Source organism: Acartia tonsa, chromosome 11 (genome assembly GCF_053477335.1).
Source record: "Acartia tonsa isolate MP-2025a chromosome 11, ASM5347733v1, whole genome shotgun sequence".
NCBI lineage: Eukaryota > Metazoa > Arthropoda > Copepoda > Calanoida > Acartiidae > Acartia > Acartia tonsa.
In genome coordinates, this window is record NC_137270.1 from 39,906,544 (window position 1) to 39,927,375 (window position 20,832).

The following is a 20,832-nucleotide window of genomic DNA, read 5'->3' on the forward strand; positions in this document are numbered from 1 at the left end:
GATAATATTCACTAAATATGTGTATTTCTTATTAAATGAACTATAAACAAAAAAAAAATTAATTTAACATAAGTTTTATTTTTCTACTACTGTTTTTAACTTATAACACATAACCTTTACGGACTTTACCCGAAACCTACCTCTCCCTTTTTAAAAGCTTGTAAAAATTTTCCTGAAATCTATTAAAAGCTTAATGTTTAACGAGTACCAAATCGGTCCAGTGGTTATAGTTACCCTATGGACCGAACAGACAACCATACAAAATATATATGAGGATTAATGATTTCTTTACCTTTCCTCCATTTTTTCAAGATTAACGACATCCACAATTTCAGTGATCCCAAATCCTCCCCCGCGGTTGGGCCAAACCACCTAGAAAAAAGAATGGTTACATTCTATGTAAGATAAGTATACCTAATATCTGAGGTAGGCTAATCTATTTGTGGGCATTTCAATTTTCTATTATATGTTTGGAATGATTAAAGTAAAAGAATAGAGGGCCGTGAGCTAAATGTGACTCTACCCACGGTGCTCACTTTCAAGAGGGTCTTTGAATATCAGCCAAGAGCTTCAGAAATATAATCACATTAGTGTCGCTATAAAAGCAATTTATTAGCATACGAAAAAAATCCCTGCCAATTGGGCCAGATAGTTGTCTATAGTTGTCTATAGTAACTATACATCTATACTTTTACATTTATTCATCGCGCTCAACTTTACCAACCACCAAAACTCAGGGAGTAAGGGAGGGGACAATGGATCTAAAATTAATATTTCTGACAGTCTTGGACTTTGGATACCAGAACACATGCAAGTTTTATTATTTTGGCAAATTTCAAAGACTTTGGGTACCAGCGCGCGCAAAGAATTCCTCTAAACCAATTATTCCCAAAGCAGACGACTCTTACTGAACTAACCAAAAACAAAAACTAGCAGACAATTTGAAGAAAAAAAATCAATACAAGTTAATTTGGGTTTTTAAACAAAATAGTTTTCTTCTGAGAATGGTTAGGATGAACCAGAAATTCTACTGTTATACTTCTGTAACTATCCATTCAAATCAACCCCTTGTCAAATATGAAAACAAACCCCATTATTTTGAAAGAAACTGCCAGTACTGAGGTCATACCTTTTATGATAAATTACAGACTATTCACAGGAAAATAAGACAGGATAACCTAATGTTAAATACTTTTCTTTCAGTGTTTATTAACTTCTTATTATACAAATCTAATAAAGATTGCTATATCTAAATTTTTGAAATTTTCCAGATATATCTGGTTTTGAAGATATTGAGTCAGAACTCTAAAAATTGAATTAATTTCCCATTGTCCCCTCCCTTCCTCCCTGACCAAAACTTCAATTCAATTTAAAGATTTCTACCCCCTTGCCCTAAATTAAAAGCTAGGTCATTCTGGCATGCATATATACCTTATATTCAAAGAAAGTGGGAGCTACTTGTAGCCGCGTCCTTGTTGGGCACAAGTATCCGCAGGTGGCCGGGGAAAAGCTGGCGTTCTGCCACGTATCAGGTTTTAACTAGGATAAAACAATATTGATTATATACAATATATCAAAGATTTTAAATCAAATATATAAACGAGAAATATTTTTTTATTAGTAATAGTTTACAGGTCTTTGTTTTTATCAAGGTCATTATTAACTTCCCGATTTGTACTATTTTTCCACAGGCAGGTAAAGACAATATTCCCCCACAATCCAGGAAAATCATCTTGGCTAAGTGGTGAGCAATATCCTTCGGGACAAAAAGACAGACACAGATTATGTTACTTATGTATTAGGATATATTAATCAACAATCCCTATTCCAGGATAACAACAACCAGCTACCATTACCTGGCAATTATCGTCGCTGAATCCATGAATCATCAGGTTTTGGTATTGAGCTCGAGATCCTGCAATTAAAATATAATTATGTTACTCTTATTTTCATTTAGCTGCAGACAGAATAAATCGTACTTTCTGTCAGTCTGTCTGTTTGACTGTCTGTCTGTCTGTCTGTCTGTCTGTCTGTCTGTCTGTCTGTCTGTCTGTCTGTCTGTCTGTTTGTCTGTCTGTTTGTCTGTCTGTTTGTCTGTCTGTCTGTCTGTCTGTATGTCTGTCTGTATGTCTGTCTGTCTGTCTGTCTGTCTGTCTGTCTGTCTGTCTGTCTGTCTGTCTGTCTGTCTGTCTGTCTGTCTGTCTGTCTGTCTGTCTGTCTGTCTGTCTGTCTGTCTGTCTGTCTGTCTGTCTGTCTGTCTGTCTGTCTGTCTGTCTGTCTGTCTGTCTGTCTGTCTATCTATCTGTATATCTATCTATCTATCTATAGATCTATCTCTACCTGGAGCTCCGCAAGTCATCCCCCAGGTCAATTTGTTCGGATACAGAGAAATATCTCGTCCTAAAAATTAATCATAATTAGAATAACATTAAATTTATTAGGAAATTATATCCAACATAAAACTCTTTTCTATCAAATCAGGACAGGAGGATTTATAAGGGGGGCCAAAGAATTTTGGGCAGGAAAATTACCCCCCTTAGAAAATTTCACAACTTACCCTAGGGTAAAAATGTGAAGGTGGGGAAATTCTAGCCCTAAAAGTTAAAAAGATTTTGTATCCTTCCAAAAAAAGCTAGGACGCCCTTGTCATGACATCAAAATACCAATGAATCATATTAAAATTAACAATAGTTTTAAAATTCATAAAGAAACATCCTGACATTTTTAAATCAAACGTCAGCAGCCGCGCAATGCTGCGAGGAGTTGCTATGGCTGATTTTAATAACAGCAGCGATACGTAAATGGACTATGAACTAACTACCTATCAAATTTTAATCAAAACATCAGGTTATTGAAAGTTAGAAATACAATATTTCAAGACCGGATAAAATTATCGACATTTGGCCCATTCCTATATTCTATTCAAAGGTGTAATGAAAAGAAGAAAAGTAGCCTAAAGCCATCACAAAGTTTAAATTTAAAAATAGAATTGCCTAATGCCATCACGGGACCTACTTAAGGCAAAATAGGTAACCCAATCGGTTCCGTAGTTATACAAATCTTAAACTACAGAAAAAAAAACCTTACTATTTCATGTAATAGGATAGAAATTGAGCTTCCTAATACTAGGTAATTTTCAATATTTGTAACGGGCTCAATTTTTTTTTCAAAAATATTATTAATTTGAATATGTTACGCTATTTGTTAATTTGATTATCCTTGTTAATTTACATTCTGTGTGAAGAATTTTCAAATAAAAATCCTTGATTTTTTATATTTCATTTCATTCAATGAAATAATATGCGAAATTTTATAGCTTATCAAGTATAATCATGTCCATAAGAGTTACAGCTGTAACAACAAATTAATTAAGATTTAAAATATTACATTTTTAAAACTTGTTACACAGTAAATTGTAAGAAATTTATGCAACGGCGGGTGGAATGAGGACTAGGACATCCAAGCTTAATTTTGAGAGGGGTAAAATAAGGTGTTTCAAAGGTTTAAGATGGATAGTCTAATGTATTTTTTATTGAAGGAGGGTAAAATGATTTGTTTTAAAGTTGGAGGGGGGTAAAACTCCACTTTGGTAGTCTGTCTATGCATTTTGAAATTAGCAATAAACAATCTAAAATTAGACTATTTTCTTTTCGTAGCCGGATCGATGAGGTACTGCAAACATAGCTATAGTTGTAGAGTAGTTTTGCTGCTAAAATCCATAAAATCAAATCTTATGATTTCTAATAAAATATAAATTGATATTTTTATGACAGCAATCGATATCAAAATTTCTTGTGCTTTAGAGGTGCACCTGCTCTATAAAAGGGTTCGAGGTACTTCGTACGTCTTTTCGTCACGCTAAGACATATAAGAATAAAAAGAGCATGTTTAGTGTTGGATTTTAAAAACTTAAGAAGCACTTTATAGTACCTATAAAAATTGACGTCAAACATTACAAATGACCTATGATAGGCCAATTTACAGACTTAAGTACCAATTACAAGCCAGTATACATTTTAATTAACCAATGGTAGGCCAGTATGAAATAATTTTTATAGGCACTATATAAAACTTAAAAACCTCAATAATACATATAAACAACTTAAATTGAAGGTGCTATGAAAAGAAAATGTCATAATTGGAGTTATTTTTTGTAAATTAAAAATATATCTTGACATATAATTGCTGTGCTTCTTATGAACCTGATTGTTCTTTCTGAAAGCAAAGCTACTCTATAAGTAATCGTCTCTGCCTATCCTTGTGTCTTTCTTTAAATTCTCCTTTCTATTTTCTCTTTATTCTTTCTCTAACTCTCTCAATGCTTGAACTTTGCTTATAGTTTCAACTGATGGATAGACATTTCAAATTATTAAGTTTTATTGTTTTCGGGTAATTCTTAACTCACTTTTTGTTTAATGATTATTAATTCCTGTGCTACTTATGAAAATAACTGATTCAATTAATAATTGTTTTAGATAAGGTATTAGTAACCTTGGCCCTAGCCACTAGAGGAGGGCATGGGAGTTTAGAAAATAGCTTAAAACCATCCCATGTCATTTATGAAGCTTTCCTGAATAGTAAGACCCGTTTAGAGCAGCAGTTTCACCAAGTGTTAATGATGCGCTACTTCTGTTTTGGTTACAACTATGCTTGTTAATTAACATTGTAAGAAAAGCAAAGAAATTTCTCACAAAAACTTGGATATCAAATACAAAATATTTTGTTTCAAGGTTCCAAATCAAAACAATGATGACAATGTCCATAAAAACGAAGCTCTGAAATCAGACAATTGATCAAACGAACATGAATAAGCTAGTTTTTTTAACCTATTAATTGTTTTCATATCAACACTAAATTATCAATTTGTCTGTCCGTCCTATAGTCTGGCTATAATGCAAAATGGAAGAATTGCGATTTTCTCAGCTGCTATTCAAAATAGACAGAATTTTTTTTTTGATTGATGATTCCTTATACCATGAGCTTTCAGTATAAAATTTAGGCTACAAAAATATAAAAAATTAAATCATATATTCAACCTGATAGTTTCGTGATTTAAGAAAATATTTGATTTAGTAATACTGGACATATGATCTATAAAACATTTTGTCCGTTTGTTCATTTTTGTGGATTTCGTTACATTTGGATGTTGTCATCCTTGTTTAATTATTTAACTTTTATTATCATTGAGTATGTTACTTATAGTGAGTTTATTTCTTCATTCTGACGTAGTAACTTAGTGACGGACATACGGACATAATTTAATTATAGAGTAGCTTCGCTTCTGAAATCACAGATAAAGATTCAGGGAGCAGAAGGCAGGGATCTTACGGGATAAGACAATCGAGGATAAATTGGTGTACATTAAGAGATATAAGTTTTCCGGAATTGTAATGTAGGGAGTAGATTTGAAATCTGCATCAAATTTTAAGGATTTTTTATAAAATTCGTTTTTTGTATAATTCTTTATCTAAAAGCGGAAATACAAATTAAGTTAATTAATTTTGGCATCTGTGATTGGTGGATTTAAAAAATCTGCGCTCTGATTGGATGTCGTACATCATTTAACCAATTAGAGCGCAGGTAGTTTAAAATCCACCTATCCTATTGGTCAAAATTAATTAACTTAAAATGTATTTTCGCTTTTAGATAAAGAATTTTACAAAAAACGAATTTTATAAAAAATCCTTAAATTTGATGCAGATTTCAAATCTACTCCCTACATTAAAATTCCGGAAAACTTATATCTCTTAGTGTACATCCCCAATTATGATAACAAATTTGCCTCTTCTGTTGATTAAAGTCATTGGTGGAAAAGATTAAACACTGCTGAGGAAGTTTGGTTTTGTGGTCTGTCCGTTAATTTCTCGCTAACCACTGAACCGATTGAGAGAGAGTATATATAGATCCCAGAATAGGTTTAGGCTGTTTTATTGTCTATGGATGGTTTTAGGCTATATTCTAAAAATCTCCCGCTTCTAAACATAAAAAGGGAGAAGCCATAAGTTATTAAAACCCCGATAATTACTCGTCCTATTGCATAGTCTTTGTCTTAAAGTCCTAATTCGGTAAATTAGTAAGTTTGACGCCATTTTGTCAGACAAAGTCAGATTTGATTAATTACAAGGATTTTAGAGATTAACTTAATATTGATTGCCCATTTGTTCCTTAATTTCCGAAGTTGTACGAATATTTTTTTTAATTTTGAAGCTTTTTTTTGAGAATAACCAATGAGAGGCCAGAATAAATTTTACCATTACAATTACAGTGTATACTGGCCTCTCATTGGCTATTATATCGTATGACGTCATAATCTGTTGAGGGACTTCAATCATCTTCTTTTTTATCAAGTAGTAAATATTGAGATAGGATGAGGGTAATTCGTACACAATCGGATACTCAAATTCAGCTGACCATTTTAGAGCATATTTTCCAGGGCTCGGCAGCCGAGCAGGAAACCGGTAACTTATAATTTTATATTTGGAGTTAAATGTATAAACCTGTTCCTAAACAGACAAGCCATCTTTTTGAGAATTTTTTTGTCACACTAGCGGGATTAAATTTGAGACTCAAACGCGGTTGAGATGCTGCTGCCGATCCCGGATATTTTTGCTCCCTTATACAAATTAATACATGAAAAGACAAAAAAAATATACAAGCAATGATATTTTACATTGTGCATATCAATTGTTTTCACCCTAAGTTTTGCAAATAATGAACATACGTTAATAAAAAAAATTGTCTACAGTGAAATAGCATTGGACGATAAATTAATATTTTACAAAAAAAATTATGCCTATAGCTGAAAAATATTGGGAGTAAGGAATAAGTTGCAGATTAATTATCAACTTTATTATATCTTCCCTTCTCAGTATTTAATATATTATCAATGTTATTAATAATAGACCATTATCAAAGATTTTAATTGATTTAAATAGAACAATTACAGATTTAAAATTCTATATTTTTATAATTGTAGCAAGGCTTATTGAAAAATTAAATAATAGTTATTTCTCGCATCGTATTATAAACAGCTTTCCGCGGGTACAGAATGTACAATTATGAGTTTTTTAGCCCCGCGGTGCCGAAGGGACGGACTAAAAAAACTGGTTTTTAAATTTATGATTGTACATTTTTATATTCGTAGAAAGCTGGATATAATACGATGCTAGACATAGTTTTATCGTATGGATGAGAACCGGTTCCTATCCACCGGATTCGAATAAATACGAGAAAAAACTTACCGACAGGTACAAGTAGTAAAAGTAAACTGATAAGGCCTCCTGAAATAGAATAACGTAAGCAGTTCAACAAAATAAATGCAAATGGGCAAAATATTCACATAAAATACCTAATGACAATTAAAAGATTGGGACGAAGCAATATCTGTACCACCTTTGCACTACTTTTGATTCCAGTGACGTCATATAAATGAGGGAGATGAGAGGAGAAGTGGGAAAGAAAAACCCTAAAAAAGAGATGGAGAATACTTCATTTTTAGTACGTCACAGGAATCAAAAGTGGTGCAAAAGATTGGGGTAAGTTTATTGGTATTTGTTAGAGAATGTAGAAGTATTAGTTCATGTAAAATATATTAAAAACGTTACCAGCTGACAGACAAATTTATTTAAAGTTGAAGTTTTAGAGAAAGAATTTCTTAAAACTTTACAATAGGCTTTTGTGTTAAATATGTGTGAATAATCGAATTTTTTATTTAAAAATTTGACAGAAACTTGAATATCTTACAATAAAAAAAATTAAAAACCAATAAACATTAAAAAATAGATAGAGATACGGATGAAATAAGCTATAGAGTAGATAAAATTTTATCTATACCTTTATGGCAGCTGTGAAAATACAGCCAACAGACGGACAGACAGATTTGAAATTATAGATTGTAGAGTAGATTCGCTAGAAAAAAATGTACTTACCAGCCCCAGTTAGAAATGATAAAAGAATTCTGAAGTTTCCAATTTTATCCGCTAGGAAACCAGCTGAAAAAAAATAATATATTTTGTTTTAACCGAAAATGAAATGATTATAAATAAAATGAAACTTTTAAGCTTATCTCATAGTATTTAAGCTTTGAATCCAATTTTACCAATTAATTTAGAGAATTAAATGCAACGCTACTATTGGATGGTATTATCCTTTCTAGTATGATATAATTGACTAAGGCTTCACCCCTTCATCTAGTAGCTCTGTATTCAAACGAGGATGTAGAGCAGCCTATCCATCCCAGGACTTAAATTTATAGATAAAATAGAATTAAACCATGTTGCAATCAATGTGAAGCTTCCATAAAATAAAAGAACTTCACTAATCCCCCCCCCCCCCCAAACAACTATTTTAGATTTAAAAGTAAAGGGGGGGGGTGTCGTTTTTCTGATTAGAATTTAACCTCCCCCAAAATCTTCCCTGGGCAAAAATATTCACTATAAAGGAGAACCATATCGGTTCCGTGGTTAAACATACATTTAGACAGACACACATCCTGTTACTTTTATAAAAGGCTGATTTATATCTACCTAATGGAGGTGTAAATATGAAAAGGATGGGAATAACTGCGTTTATGATAGCTGTCTCCTAAAAATAGAAAAATACACATATTTCAAAGCAACAATAATTACAGAAGCATTAAACATCTGTTAGTCCTATTTAACCAGTAAAACTTATCAACAAGGATCATAGGGGTTAAAACAATAAGAAAATGTTAAATTGATGTACACCAAAAAGTGGAGGTAAAGGGCTTTTTAGTTTACCCTCCTTATTCTTAAACTTTGAAGCCCTTTATTTTACTAAATAAATCAAATTAGTCTCCTCAAATATTTACTAACCCATGTAAAAATATATCTTCGTCACAATATCATTTATTCATTGTTTCATAAACAGTTTTCCGCGGATAATAAATGACTTACCTGTATTGAGATACCCAGAGACTTCATGTGTAGATTCAAATATGGATATAAAACTACAGAGATTTAAAAACATTTTTTAACATTATTATGGAAGCAAATGTAAAAAAGTAACAGGATGTCTGTTAGCCTGTCTGTGCCGAAAGTTTCGCTAAACGCTTAACCGATAAGATAATCTTTTACAATGTAGCTTCTCATAGCTTAAAAAAATTTAACTTGAGCTTTAATGAATTTAAATTATTAAAATTAAGAAACTTAACGATTTATAAACAGGTAGCGCAACAATATAAAACGAATATTCATATACAGATAAAACAGAAAATTGAGATAGATAAATAGGCAGACTAACAGATTGACAGATGAATAGAAAAATAAACGATTATTCAGCAGAAGTAAAGATAGACAGATGTATTAACAGGTAATAAGACAAAGGGACAGACATTTGACAGACAGAAATTATGACAGATACACAAACAGAACTATTATTTTGCTAAAAGTATTTTTGTCGTTTTAATCTTAAAGCTCTACACTTCTGGATAGCTATACTCTTGTTTAATTTAGTAATGGATGTAGAATATACGTGGATATTATGACAGGGGAAAAATTGTCGTCAATTTAGGTTGCTAACATGGAACTCATATATTGGTCTGTTCGTTTATCTAGCAGAAGAAGAGGGGATAGGGTAAACGGGAACCCTTTATTTTAGCCCGCTAAGAGTTTCACTGGAAATCTGGTGTAACATCCAGTTGTATTAATATATCCATTAATTTAGTAATTATTCACTTGACCAAGTAAATTGCTACTAAACAGAGACAAATATTCATAAATTCTTATAACAAAGTAACAGGATGTCTATGTTAGTTTGTCTGTTTGTTTGAACAGAAGGATCTCGCTAACCGCTAAACCGATATGGTTCTCCTTTACTGTAGCTTCTCATAGGTTCTGGAAAGGTTTGTAGCTATTTAGAGGGAGATTACCACTACCCATTCAAGAGAAATTGCCCCTAGAAAAAATTACACTACCGCTTACAAATATTTTTTTTTAACTAAACTTTAAAATGGGGGGTTGGTCGTTTGTCTTATTTAAACAAACTAGTGGCTGCGTATTTAGAAGCTCCGTATTGGAAGGGGTATGGAAGGGAAGAAATAGCATAAAACCACCTTGAGACTTAAACATAAAATAAAACATCCTAAACCCGTCCAGAGACCAATGTAAAGCTTCCATAAAATATCAATCGGTTGATTAGGTTTCGAAATCTTAAGCTACACACAAAACACATTACTGCTTTATAAAGTCGGATTGTTATAATAATGTTATATGTGCGTTTATTTGACTTTCTGGTAGATTTTTAAAATTATTTTAACAGCTGAAGCTGCATTTTTAGCCGCCAATTTATTACAGCCACAGTTATTGTTTCCTGTTTGAATCAGCCTCTAAACGTAGCGGCTGTTTTCTTGAGAAGCAGCAATTAAAGAATTATATAAATTTATGATATAAAAAAGACAATTATTTTTTTTCATGATTATTTTAACCATTTTCCAATGCATCATATTTAAAGTATTTAATGAAATGATTTAACACACTATTAATAATTAACTTTGACAAAATAATGATTTCAATATAGTTTGAGTCAATTTTTTCTCAAAGAATATCCCTACCTGTGGCATGATTAGGAGATTAGTAATTAACAATTTCTATTGTCCGTCCATCCATAACATAATATAATGTCATTAAATTCATAGTTTTTACAAGTGATATATTATTACTTGGATCTTACACCAGATAAACATGTATTTTAGTAAATTGAAACTTGTAGCTGGCTAACAAGAAACAATCCCTCCCATCCACCCCCTTTACCCCATCCAATCCCCTACTGTTTGTTGAACGAACTGACCAATAACTGATGCTCATGTTAGCAACCTAAATTGAGGACAATTTTCCCCTGTCATAATATCCACGTATTATTCTACATATTTACAAACATTACAGTGCACGCGGTATTTTTTTATGAGAAAAGAACAACAAACAGTAATACAGAGTTTCTTTTGTAATTCCAGCCTCAAGGGATTTTACCCGCTAACTGATACAATAGGCTTTGCCCCTGCATGGGGCCTATTTTTTGCGGTAGCCTAACCTTAACTTATTCAAATGAAACTTATCCAACCTAACCTAACCAAGACAATCTGAAGGCTATTTGTCGGTAGCCTCTTAGAATAAGGGCCCAATATTTTAGGTCCCAAATGGTTAGGGCCCCCCTCAGCACCTAGACAAAAAGAAAAAAGACTCAACAAACTTTTTCTTTTTCAAGAAAAAGAAGGGGGTTTTGTGCTTGTTAAAAACTTTGAGGGAAAGTACCTGTTATACTTTCTGTAACAAATCTTTGTACATTTTTTCGATATTACTCAACCTTATCTTAATATGTCATGAAATGCAGGGCATCAGCATAGGACAATGGACGATAAAAATATCTTCCCAAAAAATCTCATGGATAAAGTTTCGATTATAATGCTGGGAATACTATAATTCAGGGGTAGGGGAAGTGTAAATGGAAAAATTATCTTTCATTGATCTCTTCCTCCCTGATGAAATGTAAAAGCTTTTTATTATATGATTTTAACAACCATGGATAATCTTTTCTAGTTCGGTTGGTGCGAAAACAATTTTACCAATTTTTAGCCCATTTTTAGTAATGTTAGTTTTGATGGCAAATATTCAAATAATAGCATAATTTTATATGTTGAAATAGTAAGTGATAATTACAGTGTTTTTGCCCTAACATCTAGGAAAGGTTAGGGCAGTAAAATAGCTTAAAACAACTCAAAGAATAAAAGTTAAAAATGAAATAGCCTAAAACCATCTGAATTAACAAAAAAAAACTGTATTTCTTTATAAAATAGGAAAAATTTTAACACTAATTGTTAGAACACCCTTAAAATTATTGAAGCGATAATGGGGGAAGAATAAAATAAGATAAAGTAAATACTCTATATATTTTTGTGAAAAAAAAGAGAGAGATAGAGAGAAATAAGGAAAGCAAGATAGAGACAAATAAAGAAAGAAAGATAGAGACAAATAAAGAAAGAAAGATAGAGACATATAAAGAAAGAAAGATAGAGACAAATAAAGAAAGAAAGAGAGAAAAAGAAAGGAAGATAGAGACAAATAAAGAAAGAAAGAGAGAAAAAGAAAGGAAGATAGAGACAAATAAAGAAAGAAAGAGAGAAAAAGAAAGGAAGATAGAGACAAATAAAGAAAGAAAGAGAGAAAAAGAAAGGAAGATAGAGACAAATAAAGAAAGAAAGAGAGAAAAAGAAAGAAAGATAGAGACAAATAAAGAAAGAAAGAGAGAAAAAGAAAGAAAGAGGAAGAGACAGAAGGACAGAAAAAAGTAGAGAGAGAGATACAGATAGATAGATAGATAGATAGAGAGAGAGAGACAGAGAGAGAGAGAGAGAGAGAGAGAGAGAGAGAGAGAGAGATAGAGATAGAGATAGAGATAGAGATAGAGATAGAGATAGAGATAGAGATAGAGATAGAGATAGAGATAGAGATAGAGATAGAGATAGAGATAGAGATAGAGATAGAGATAGAGATAGAGATAGAGATAGAGATAGAGATAGAGATAGAGATAGAGAGAGATAGAGATAGAGACAGAGAAAGAGAGAGAGACAGACAGACAGACAGAGACAGACACGCATCAATAGAGACAAGGAAAATACTTCGAAATATATATTCATATAGGGTCTCCTAAATACGTTACGGACGGACAGCCAGTCTAAGGAAAACATAAAATAGCTTCGCTAATAAAAGGGGGACAGAACATTAAAAGAGTAATAAAAGGAATCTAAACTCAGGGATCTTAAGGGATAAGACAATGAAAGGAAAATTAACATACATCCCCAATGACAGGAACCAAATTACCACTTCTGTAGATTAAAACTATGGGTTGAAAGTTTGGACAGTACTAGTTAGGACAGTAACAACCAACCAAATCCAAAAAAGTATCCAAAGTTTTTAAGATAACGTGGATACAAAACTTTGGGGACTATCGTAATTTACAGTTCAATATCCCCTCCCTCTGATCTATGATTAAAACTACAGGTGGACGCAAGACAGGTGTTTTTAAGATTGCGGTGTTCCAATAAAAACGCAAATATTTAAAATTGTAAAGGATATAATAAAATGCAGCCGACACACTTAAAAATAGAAGTTCAGTCAATAAATACATACATTTCATTAAGTTTTAGTTTTGGTAGGGGGAAAAATCTTATCTGTCAAAAACCAAGGATAATATTGCCAATTCACGACCGTAATTAAGTGTACTTAACTAATATTTTTAAAGTTTTTATTATTTTTTAATTCATTTAATGTAAATAGATATATGATTACTTGGATGTTGCACCAGATTTTTATACACTCTAATAAATGAAAAATCTTAGCTGGCTAAACTACCAATATCTTCCATAAATCCTTTTTACCCCATCCCCCTCTCCTACTGGATGAACGAACAGACCAATAACTTATATCCATAATAGCAACCTAAATTGACGACAAATATTCAATATATCCACTTATTCTATATTTATTTTTCATATCCTTAATTAGCTAAAAAAAATTATATAATAATTTGTGTGAATGTAAAAACAAGGAAAGCAATGTTCAATGCACCGGATATAATAAAAGCTTAATGCTGGTTTTGAGACGATTCTGTCATAATAGTATAACAATAAAAAACAGGTTACAATTTCCATTAATTATATTGTGATTCTATAGTTATAGACCCTGTTTTAATATTAGTTTAGGACAGGAAATGCCTATATGAACATAATTATGTCTGTTTTTATGCTTATTTTCTTTAATCTAAATGAATTTGCTTTTATCTCGTTTAGTCTCCTTCGTATTGCTGAAATTTAATGATGACAGGCAAATTGAGGGTAATATTTTGTACTGGACAGATTAAAACGTTTAATTACTAACATCCACAGATCAAAGAAGCTATAAAAACTAGACTGATATAGACAATCTGAACATACATACAAGTAATTTTAAAGTACTTCCTTGATTGTCCTGTTTTAAGTAGGGTCGCGCGGACTGAAACTTTAAATATTTCTAAATCTAATGTCAAAACTAAATTCTACATTAGTTTCCACACTTACCCTTCTGAAAATTGAATTATTACGCTTCTTATAATATTACAACAATGTTTTTTTTATTAGATAGAGTGATTCAAGTTACAATTCCTTGCATTTTTATTACAAATAGCTGCCAAGAAAAGAACACATTTCCCCTTTAGCGTTACGGACTGGCAGACTAAGGGACTGACAGACAAAGTGTATTATTGAGTAGCTTCGCAACTAAAAAAGATGTTTTTTAAAATCTTTCCTGTCATACTGGCTGACTGGCAGAAAAATACTAACTTTATCCATACTGAAAACAAAGTATTCTCTCATTTGTAAAACTTAAAGAACTGTTTTCAGTGTTAGAACCGGTTCTTAGCCACACTAAAATATTATGTATGTATAGCATTGAAAGAGTTAATTTTCTCTAATATTATAATCATATAATAACAGTTTTGTTTTTCTGGCCCTTCTGCCTCTCGGGTCTAACAAAACTGTATTTAATCTTATAACTTTTCATTTTGATATCCGCGGAAAAGCCGTCTATGATCCGAGGCGATAAATAACTATTAAACTTTTTTAAAATGACCTTGATAATAGGCAAATTGTTTACAATTATGGTATTCAAAATCATTTTGAATATAATGATTTATTTAATAGTTATTTTATCAATTAAAACAAAATATTATCATAAATTGTGTTTGATAAAAATATTTGAAAAGTGGCAAAAAGCAACAGAACAGGTATATAATAAGTCAACATTGAGGTAATGTTCTTAGCCGAAATCGATTCTTGTGAGGATTAGGTTTTCAATAAAAAAAAGGTTTTTTAATGTTTTAAAACATTGAGAGAAAAAATCTTCGAACTGAAAAATATTGAGAAAAAATGCTACAATCAAAACAGCCAATAAGTTAATCCTTACTGTTAAAAACCCTATCAGTGTATTATTGCCAGTTGCAAAATGACAGAACCATGTTTTTTAATTCTTGATCAATAAACAGACAGGCAAACATTATGATACTTTATTGATAGATTTGTTATTGACTACTGCACACAGTATAGAAAATCATTGACCTTGCTACGGTTAACTGATCAAATCAAAGGGTTGGGACTTTAAAAGTGAACCTAGATAATTGTGCACAAATATACAGAATTAAATTTATGGTTACGGAAGGGTCTTAAATTTTCTCAAGAAAATGGCTATATACAAACCCATGACGTTTAAAAACTTTCCTGAGAAGTAAAACCCAATAAAACCCATTAATGTAAGACTAGCTGTTTCCAAAGGAAGGAATAGGTAAAAAAAGGATAAAACCACCCCAAGCATCATGTAAAGTTTCACTAAAATGGAGAATCTTAAGCTTAAGACAAAAAAAACCTTACTACTTTATATAATAGGATTACACAGAAAAAGTGGATATTTTTTTAAGTCCTTTTCAAAATGTCCAATATTTGAGATACACCACTGGAGTTTGGATGACTAGTCACACAAGATTCTCTCAACCAAATTGTACCATGTTGTTAAACATTATTGCAAAATTATCAGGGATAAAGGATTAGGGTAATGATAGATAAATTAATCTTTTTAAAACTGAAATATTTGAAATTGAACAAGGATGACAACATCCATAAAAGCGAAGCACTGAAACGGTAGGACAAACGGACATTAACACTTGTATAGTGTCAGAACTGAATAAACATAATATAAATGTATAAGCGTCAAAGCAAAATTGTAAGTAAATTTGTTGAAAAACTGCTTGATTCAGGATAATGTTTATGGACATACTTACATTTTTAGGACTTGATTATAGAGTTGCTTCGCTTATTACGTTATACTTTGTTGTCCCAGGAATCAATATACCAAAAATCAGATCACATAAAAATTTGTTGTTAAAAAATTTAAAAAATCAACATGTTTAAAATGGACGTACGAACATTTTGGTTATGATTATAGAGTTGCTACGCTTTCTAAATCGTACCTAACTACTAAAGGAATTACCATGCAAAATTTGAAATCGATAGGACAATTCTAACATGCCTAAATTAACGAAAAAAGCTATCCGCTACGGACGTACGGACGGACCGACCCTAATTATAGAAAAGCTTCGCTTTTAAAAAGTGGACATGATTGCAAAATAACTACAGATAAAGGGATAACATAATGAAAGATAATTTTTATCTTCTTTTAAAATTGTACAATGTTGGAAATTATTGCAAAATAACCACGGTTAAAAAGATAGCTTAATGAGAGATAAATTTATCTTCTTTTATAATTGTACCATGTTGACACGTTGAGTATTATGTTCACACACACACACACACATCATGATTATTGATTAATAAACAGTTTCCTTAGTTAAAATGAAATAAAATATAATTTTCTATGACATATCAATGGCAAATGTCAAAAAAAATTTGCATTTAAAATGATCAATTGAGAAAAAAAGTTTACATGCTTGAAAAGTTTAGGTGAATGCCTTTTTAGAAGTGCAACTTCTCTATAATAAAGGTAATTCAATGTCCGCAAATTACCAACAAACTCACTACCCCCTCTTAAAATAGTTAAAGAGTAATATTCATTTGTGTGTCCACCTCGATCTCTCAAACGGCCTCCCCAGTATTTTCTTTGGATGGAAAATGATAAGCTAGAAGATAAGTTAAGAGTTTTAAAAAATATAGCAGTATAGCAACCATGTTCCGAAATTTATCCAATAATTAGTAAAATCATGAGATCTTAATCTTTAAATTAAGATTTGTTAAACTCAGTAAAAAACCATAAATCCAAGTTTGAAGCAATATATCACAAATGATAACATAAATCTTTATATGTAAAAATCTCTATTGTATCCAAGCATTCTATATCCCTTTATAAATTACTACAATCAGTTTAAGTCCCCCACTGAATAAGAAAGGCCTTGTAAGCAGCAGCAGTCTTTGCGCACTGAGGTGAAAACCTTTTTTAAATTTTTAATTTTTTCTTGTTTTGTTGCAAACACTTTAACATTCCATGATTTGGAACAGCAATGATACTCAACAAATTTTATATTACAGTCTGTGGATTATAGACAGTTTTCCGTGGATATTAAATGAAAAATTATAAGATAAAAACCAGTTTTGTTAACCCCTAGGGCTTATGAATGTTGTCATCTTTGTAATATTTATGACTATACTAACATTAGTCATATAAATGATTAATATACCCTAAAGCTAAAATAAATAATATTCAATTAATAATAATCCAATTGATTATAATTGAGTTTGCCTTTAGCGAAATTCAATAATTTAATCTATTGAATATAAAATATGAATAAACTTGCATTTATTAAAATGTTTTAAATTGTACGTGTAGTTTTAATTAAATTTAATAAAACGTTGTTTTCGACTTTAGTTTCTAAATCTAAACAATTTAAAAATACAATTTAACAAAAACTTCCTGGCCAAATGTTTATGAATTTTTAAATTATTAGTAAAGTTAAAGAATAGATGGGCAACATGTAACTCTGCCCACGGGTTGGTGACCCTGTTCTGATTTTATATTGGGTATTTGAAATCAGCTGAAAGTGTCGAAATATAGACACAAAAAGAACAGAAATCAATTTGCTAGCAGAAGTAAAGGGTCTCCACCAATTGGGCCAGGTAGTTGTCTGGATTATACATCTATACTTATACATTTATTTAATCATTTAAAATGAGAGAATAATTTCCTAAATGTGTAGTTCTGAAATCTTCCCAAATCCAACTCAAAAACGATTTTGTTCCTCCTAAAAATTATTGATTATAGAGTAGTTAATCCATTATTAGCAAAGCTTATGATCATGATATGATAAATTCTTTCAATATTATCATACTAGCTCATGCGCTCCTTGCATCTAGGGAAGGGTTGACAGAAAAAAGCTTTAAACATCTCAAGACTTAAATTTGAAAATAAAATATCTAAAATGAAGAACTCAAACAGTTCAGTGGTTAACTTTGCTAGTAGAAGTTATTTTGTCTAAAAAGTTGGTTTCTAACTTTCTTGTTAAAAAAAAAGTTTGCTAGAAGTTTTTTCTTAGGTTGGGCGTCTTAATGTCTGATTGACTATCTAGGCTAATAAATCTATTTTAAAACCTTTCTAGCCAATAATAAAACAGATCAACACATTAACATTGTAGTGTAGCTTCGCTACTTACAAACAGGTCTCGGCAGGCGCGCGTCAACCGCGTGTAAACCTATTCAAAACTGTCATATTATTACTTCAAAATTCAGCTGCGGCTAGGTAGGCAAGGGGGCCGAGCGCTGAGGCCAGGCCGATCGCTGTGGCCAGAGTTCATAGAGTTCTGTCGAGCCCTATTAAAAAAACTAACTTACCTAAGCATCCCAATCTTCCTTTATTTCTCGACTTCGGTCTATAGAAAAATAGGAATTGCTTATCATAATTTCGACATAGTGAGGGGTCCCAAGCTTTATAGTATTGGATGAAGAATATATATTATGGCAGGGGAAAAATTGTCAGGAATTAGCTTGCTAAAATAAAACTCATTTATTGGTCATCCAGTTTTAGGGGAAGGTACGGGGTGAAGAAGGTGGATTCGTTATTTTAGACCGATGCATGTTTTTTGTTTACTTTATTATAAAGCATGAAAATCGGGTGTAAGATCCAAGTAATAATATATTCATTTATATATGTACTAGCGGCTTCGCCCCTAGCCTCTAGGGGCTTCGCCCTATATAGTTTTGGGAAGTCAACCCTCCTTAATAGAAATATTCAAAAAAATATTCTTTGTTTAATTACTCTGTGATAAAATTAAACCCAGGTTGTGCGCTTTATGCAGAAAAATTTTAATTTGTACAAATTAAACCCAGGTTGTTTGCCGTATACAAAAAAATTTCAATTCGTAAAAATTAGACCTAGGTTGTTCGCATACACAAAAATTAAAATTAAAAAAAATATATTTAGATTTTTTTTGGGGGGGGGGATTCATGGGGGCTTTGCCCCATGTTGCAGTGGGGTTCCCCCACCCCAATTACTGGTTTTTGTTTAAAAGAATTAAAAAAAAAAAAAAATTTTGGAAGTGGGGATTTTTTTATTTTTGGGGGGGTTGGAGTGTCCCACCTCCCAAGAAAATAGCTTAAAACCACCAGAGGACCAGTAGGTATATTCCCAGAAGGGTAGAGCCCAATTTGATCAGCAGTTACTGAGATTTTACAAAAAAATGTAAAAAAAAATTTTTGGGGGGTTGGATTTTTTTAATTTTTGGGGGGGTTGGGGGTGTCCCACCCCCCAAGAAAATAGCCTAAAACCACCATAGGACCAGTAGGTATATTCCCTGAAGAGTAGAATCCAATCGGTTCAGTGGTTACCGAGATCTTAAGGGACAGACAGACAGACGGACAGACAGACGGACAGACGGACAGACATCAAGCTACTTTGTATTATAGATATCTGGGATGAAAAAGAAAAGGCTCTACAAGCTTTTTTAGGCATTAGATTAGTTGAGTGAACTGTTAAATAGATGGGAAGTTTTCTGACTTAATATATAAGTTCCCTTCCCTACCTTTCTAAATTGGTGTTTTTGAGTACCAGCCCCTCCTACTCCGGAAATAACGCTAATTATTTCGCCAATATTGAAAGCAATCATCCTTGTTTAAAGGCAACAATTTCAAACATTTTGAAAAAATTTAAGTTTTTCCAAAATCTCAGACAATTTTTTATCTGTAGATTAATGTTCAATAGACTATGAAATCATTTAAGATTTAAATGCAAACCTATAATTTCAAGTAGAAACATTACTTTAAAAAAATAATCTAGCTACAAAGTTATTATAAAATTTAAAAACATTAGTTCTAGCTTTATAATATCAAAGTATCTGTATAAAGATAGGGGAATATTTCTTTTCGTCGTATTTTTAAAATGGCTTTTTATAGTTATTTTAGATTAGGTTAGGTTATATTGGGTTAAGTGATTGCCTAAAAGGGATCGGCAATTGGTCCCGCAGGGTTAGAGCCCTACCCACAGGAGCTAGAAATAGGAGAAAAGCTACTGTGAAAAATACGAAGAATCGCCCCTTAAGGTGCGTTGCCACGAAAGGGATTATACCCAAAAATAGTTTTTTTTTTTATTTTATCGTTAATATTAGCAGGAACGTCCAACAGTGTTATGTTTATGCCTACCGACAGACAAAAAAACTTATAGAACATAACCTTTTTACCAAACAATTAAAATTAAGATTTTCAAGAATTTAAAATTTCTTCTCATCCACCTAATTACAAGAATTAAAAATTAAAATTTCACAGAAACAAAAGAAAGCAAATTAAAAGGAAAAATCTGGCAAAATAAGCGTTGGACAAACTTAGTATTCATCCTATAATATAAAGTAGTAAGGTTTTTTGTATGAATATAAAGATTTCGAAAAATGCTGGTCCGAATGTCTTAGGATGGTTTTAGGCTATTTTTAAGATCTCCACTGCCCTTCCCCTATTATGCAACTAGTATTATAGGATAAAGTAGCACTTAGCATCTAGCACCGATTAAGAAATTATCAAAATTATCAACAACAACAACAAAACTTACTACTTTGTATAATAGGAATAGGATTAAGGTCTGTAAAGATCTTGCTAACCACAGAACAGATTATTAATATTTTCGTTTTAGGAATGCTTCACGAATGCCCCAGTATGGTTTAAGGCTATTTAGCTGTCCTCCCTCCCTTTGATGTTAGGGGCACAGTTGCTAGTGTATCTTTATAAGAAACAAATTAGTTATACAAAAACTTCAATGAATATGTGTTCAGTGGTTTCAGAGATCTTAATGTACACATGATCCC

The 20,832-nt window shown here is 31.8% G+C and overlaps 1 protein-coding gene across 1 annotated transcript in view; it reads right to left on the minus strand.

Annotated features, from left to right (window-relative positions):
- Window positions 1-20,832, minus strand: part of LOC145332187 (uncharacterized) — a 37,150-nt gene that overhangs the window by 14,299 nt on the left and 2,019 nt on the right. The window contains exons 2-12 of the mRNA XM_080177145.1: window positions 18,377-18,414; window positions 17,734-17,790; window positions 14,295-14,339; window positions 8,916-8,968; window positions 8,526-8,583; window positions 7,929-7,991; window positions 7,242-7,280; window positions 2,341-2,400; window positions 1,857-1,915; window positions 1,432-1,539; window positions 293-372 (exon numbers count right to left, since the gene is read on the minus strand). Of these exons, the coding sequence (XP_080033271.1) occupies window positions 293-372; window positions 1,432-1,539; window positions 1,857-1,915; window positions 2,341-2,400; window positions 7,242-7,280; window positions 7,929-7,991; window positions 8,526-8,583; window positions 8,916-8,968; window positions 14,295-14,339; window positions 17,734-17,790; window positions 18,377-18,414 (660 nt within the window). The remainder of the gene's footprint in view (window positions 1-292; window positions 373-1,431; window positions 1,540-1,856; window positions 1,916-2,340; window positions 2,401-7,241; window positions 7,281-7,928; window positions 7,992-8,525; window positions 8,584-8,915; window positions 8,969-14,294; window positions 14,340-17,733; window positions 17,791-18,376; window positions 18,415-20,832) is intronic.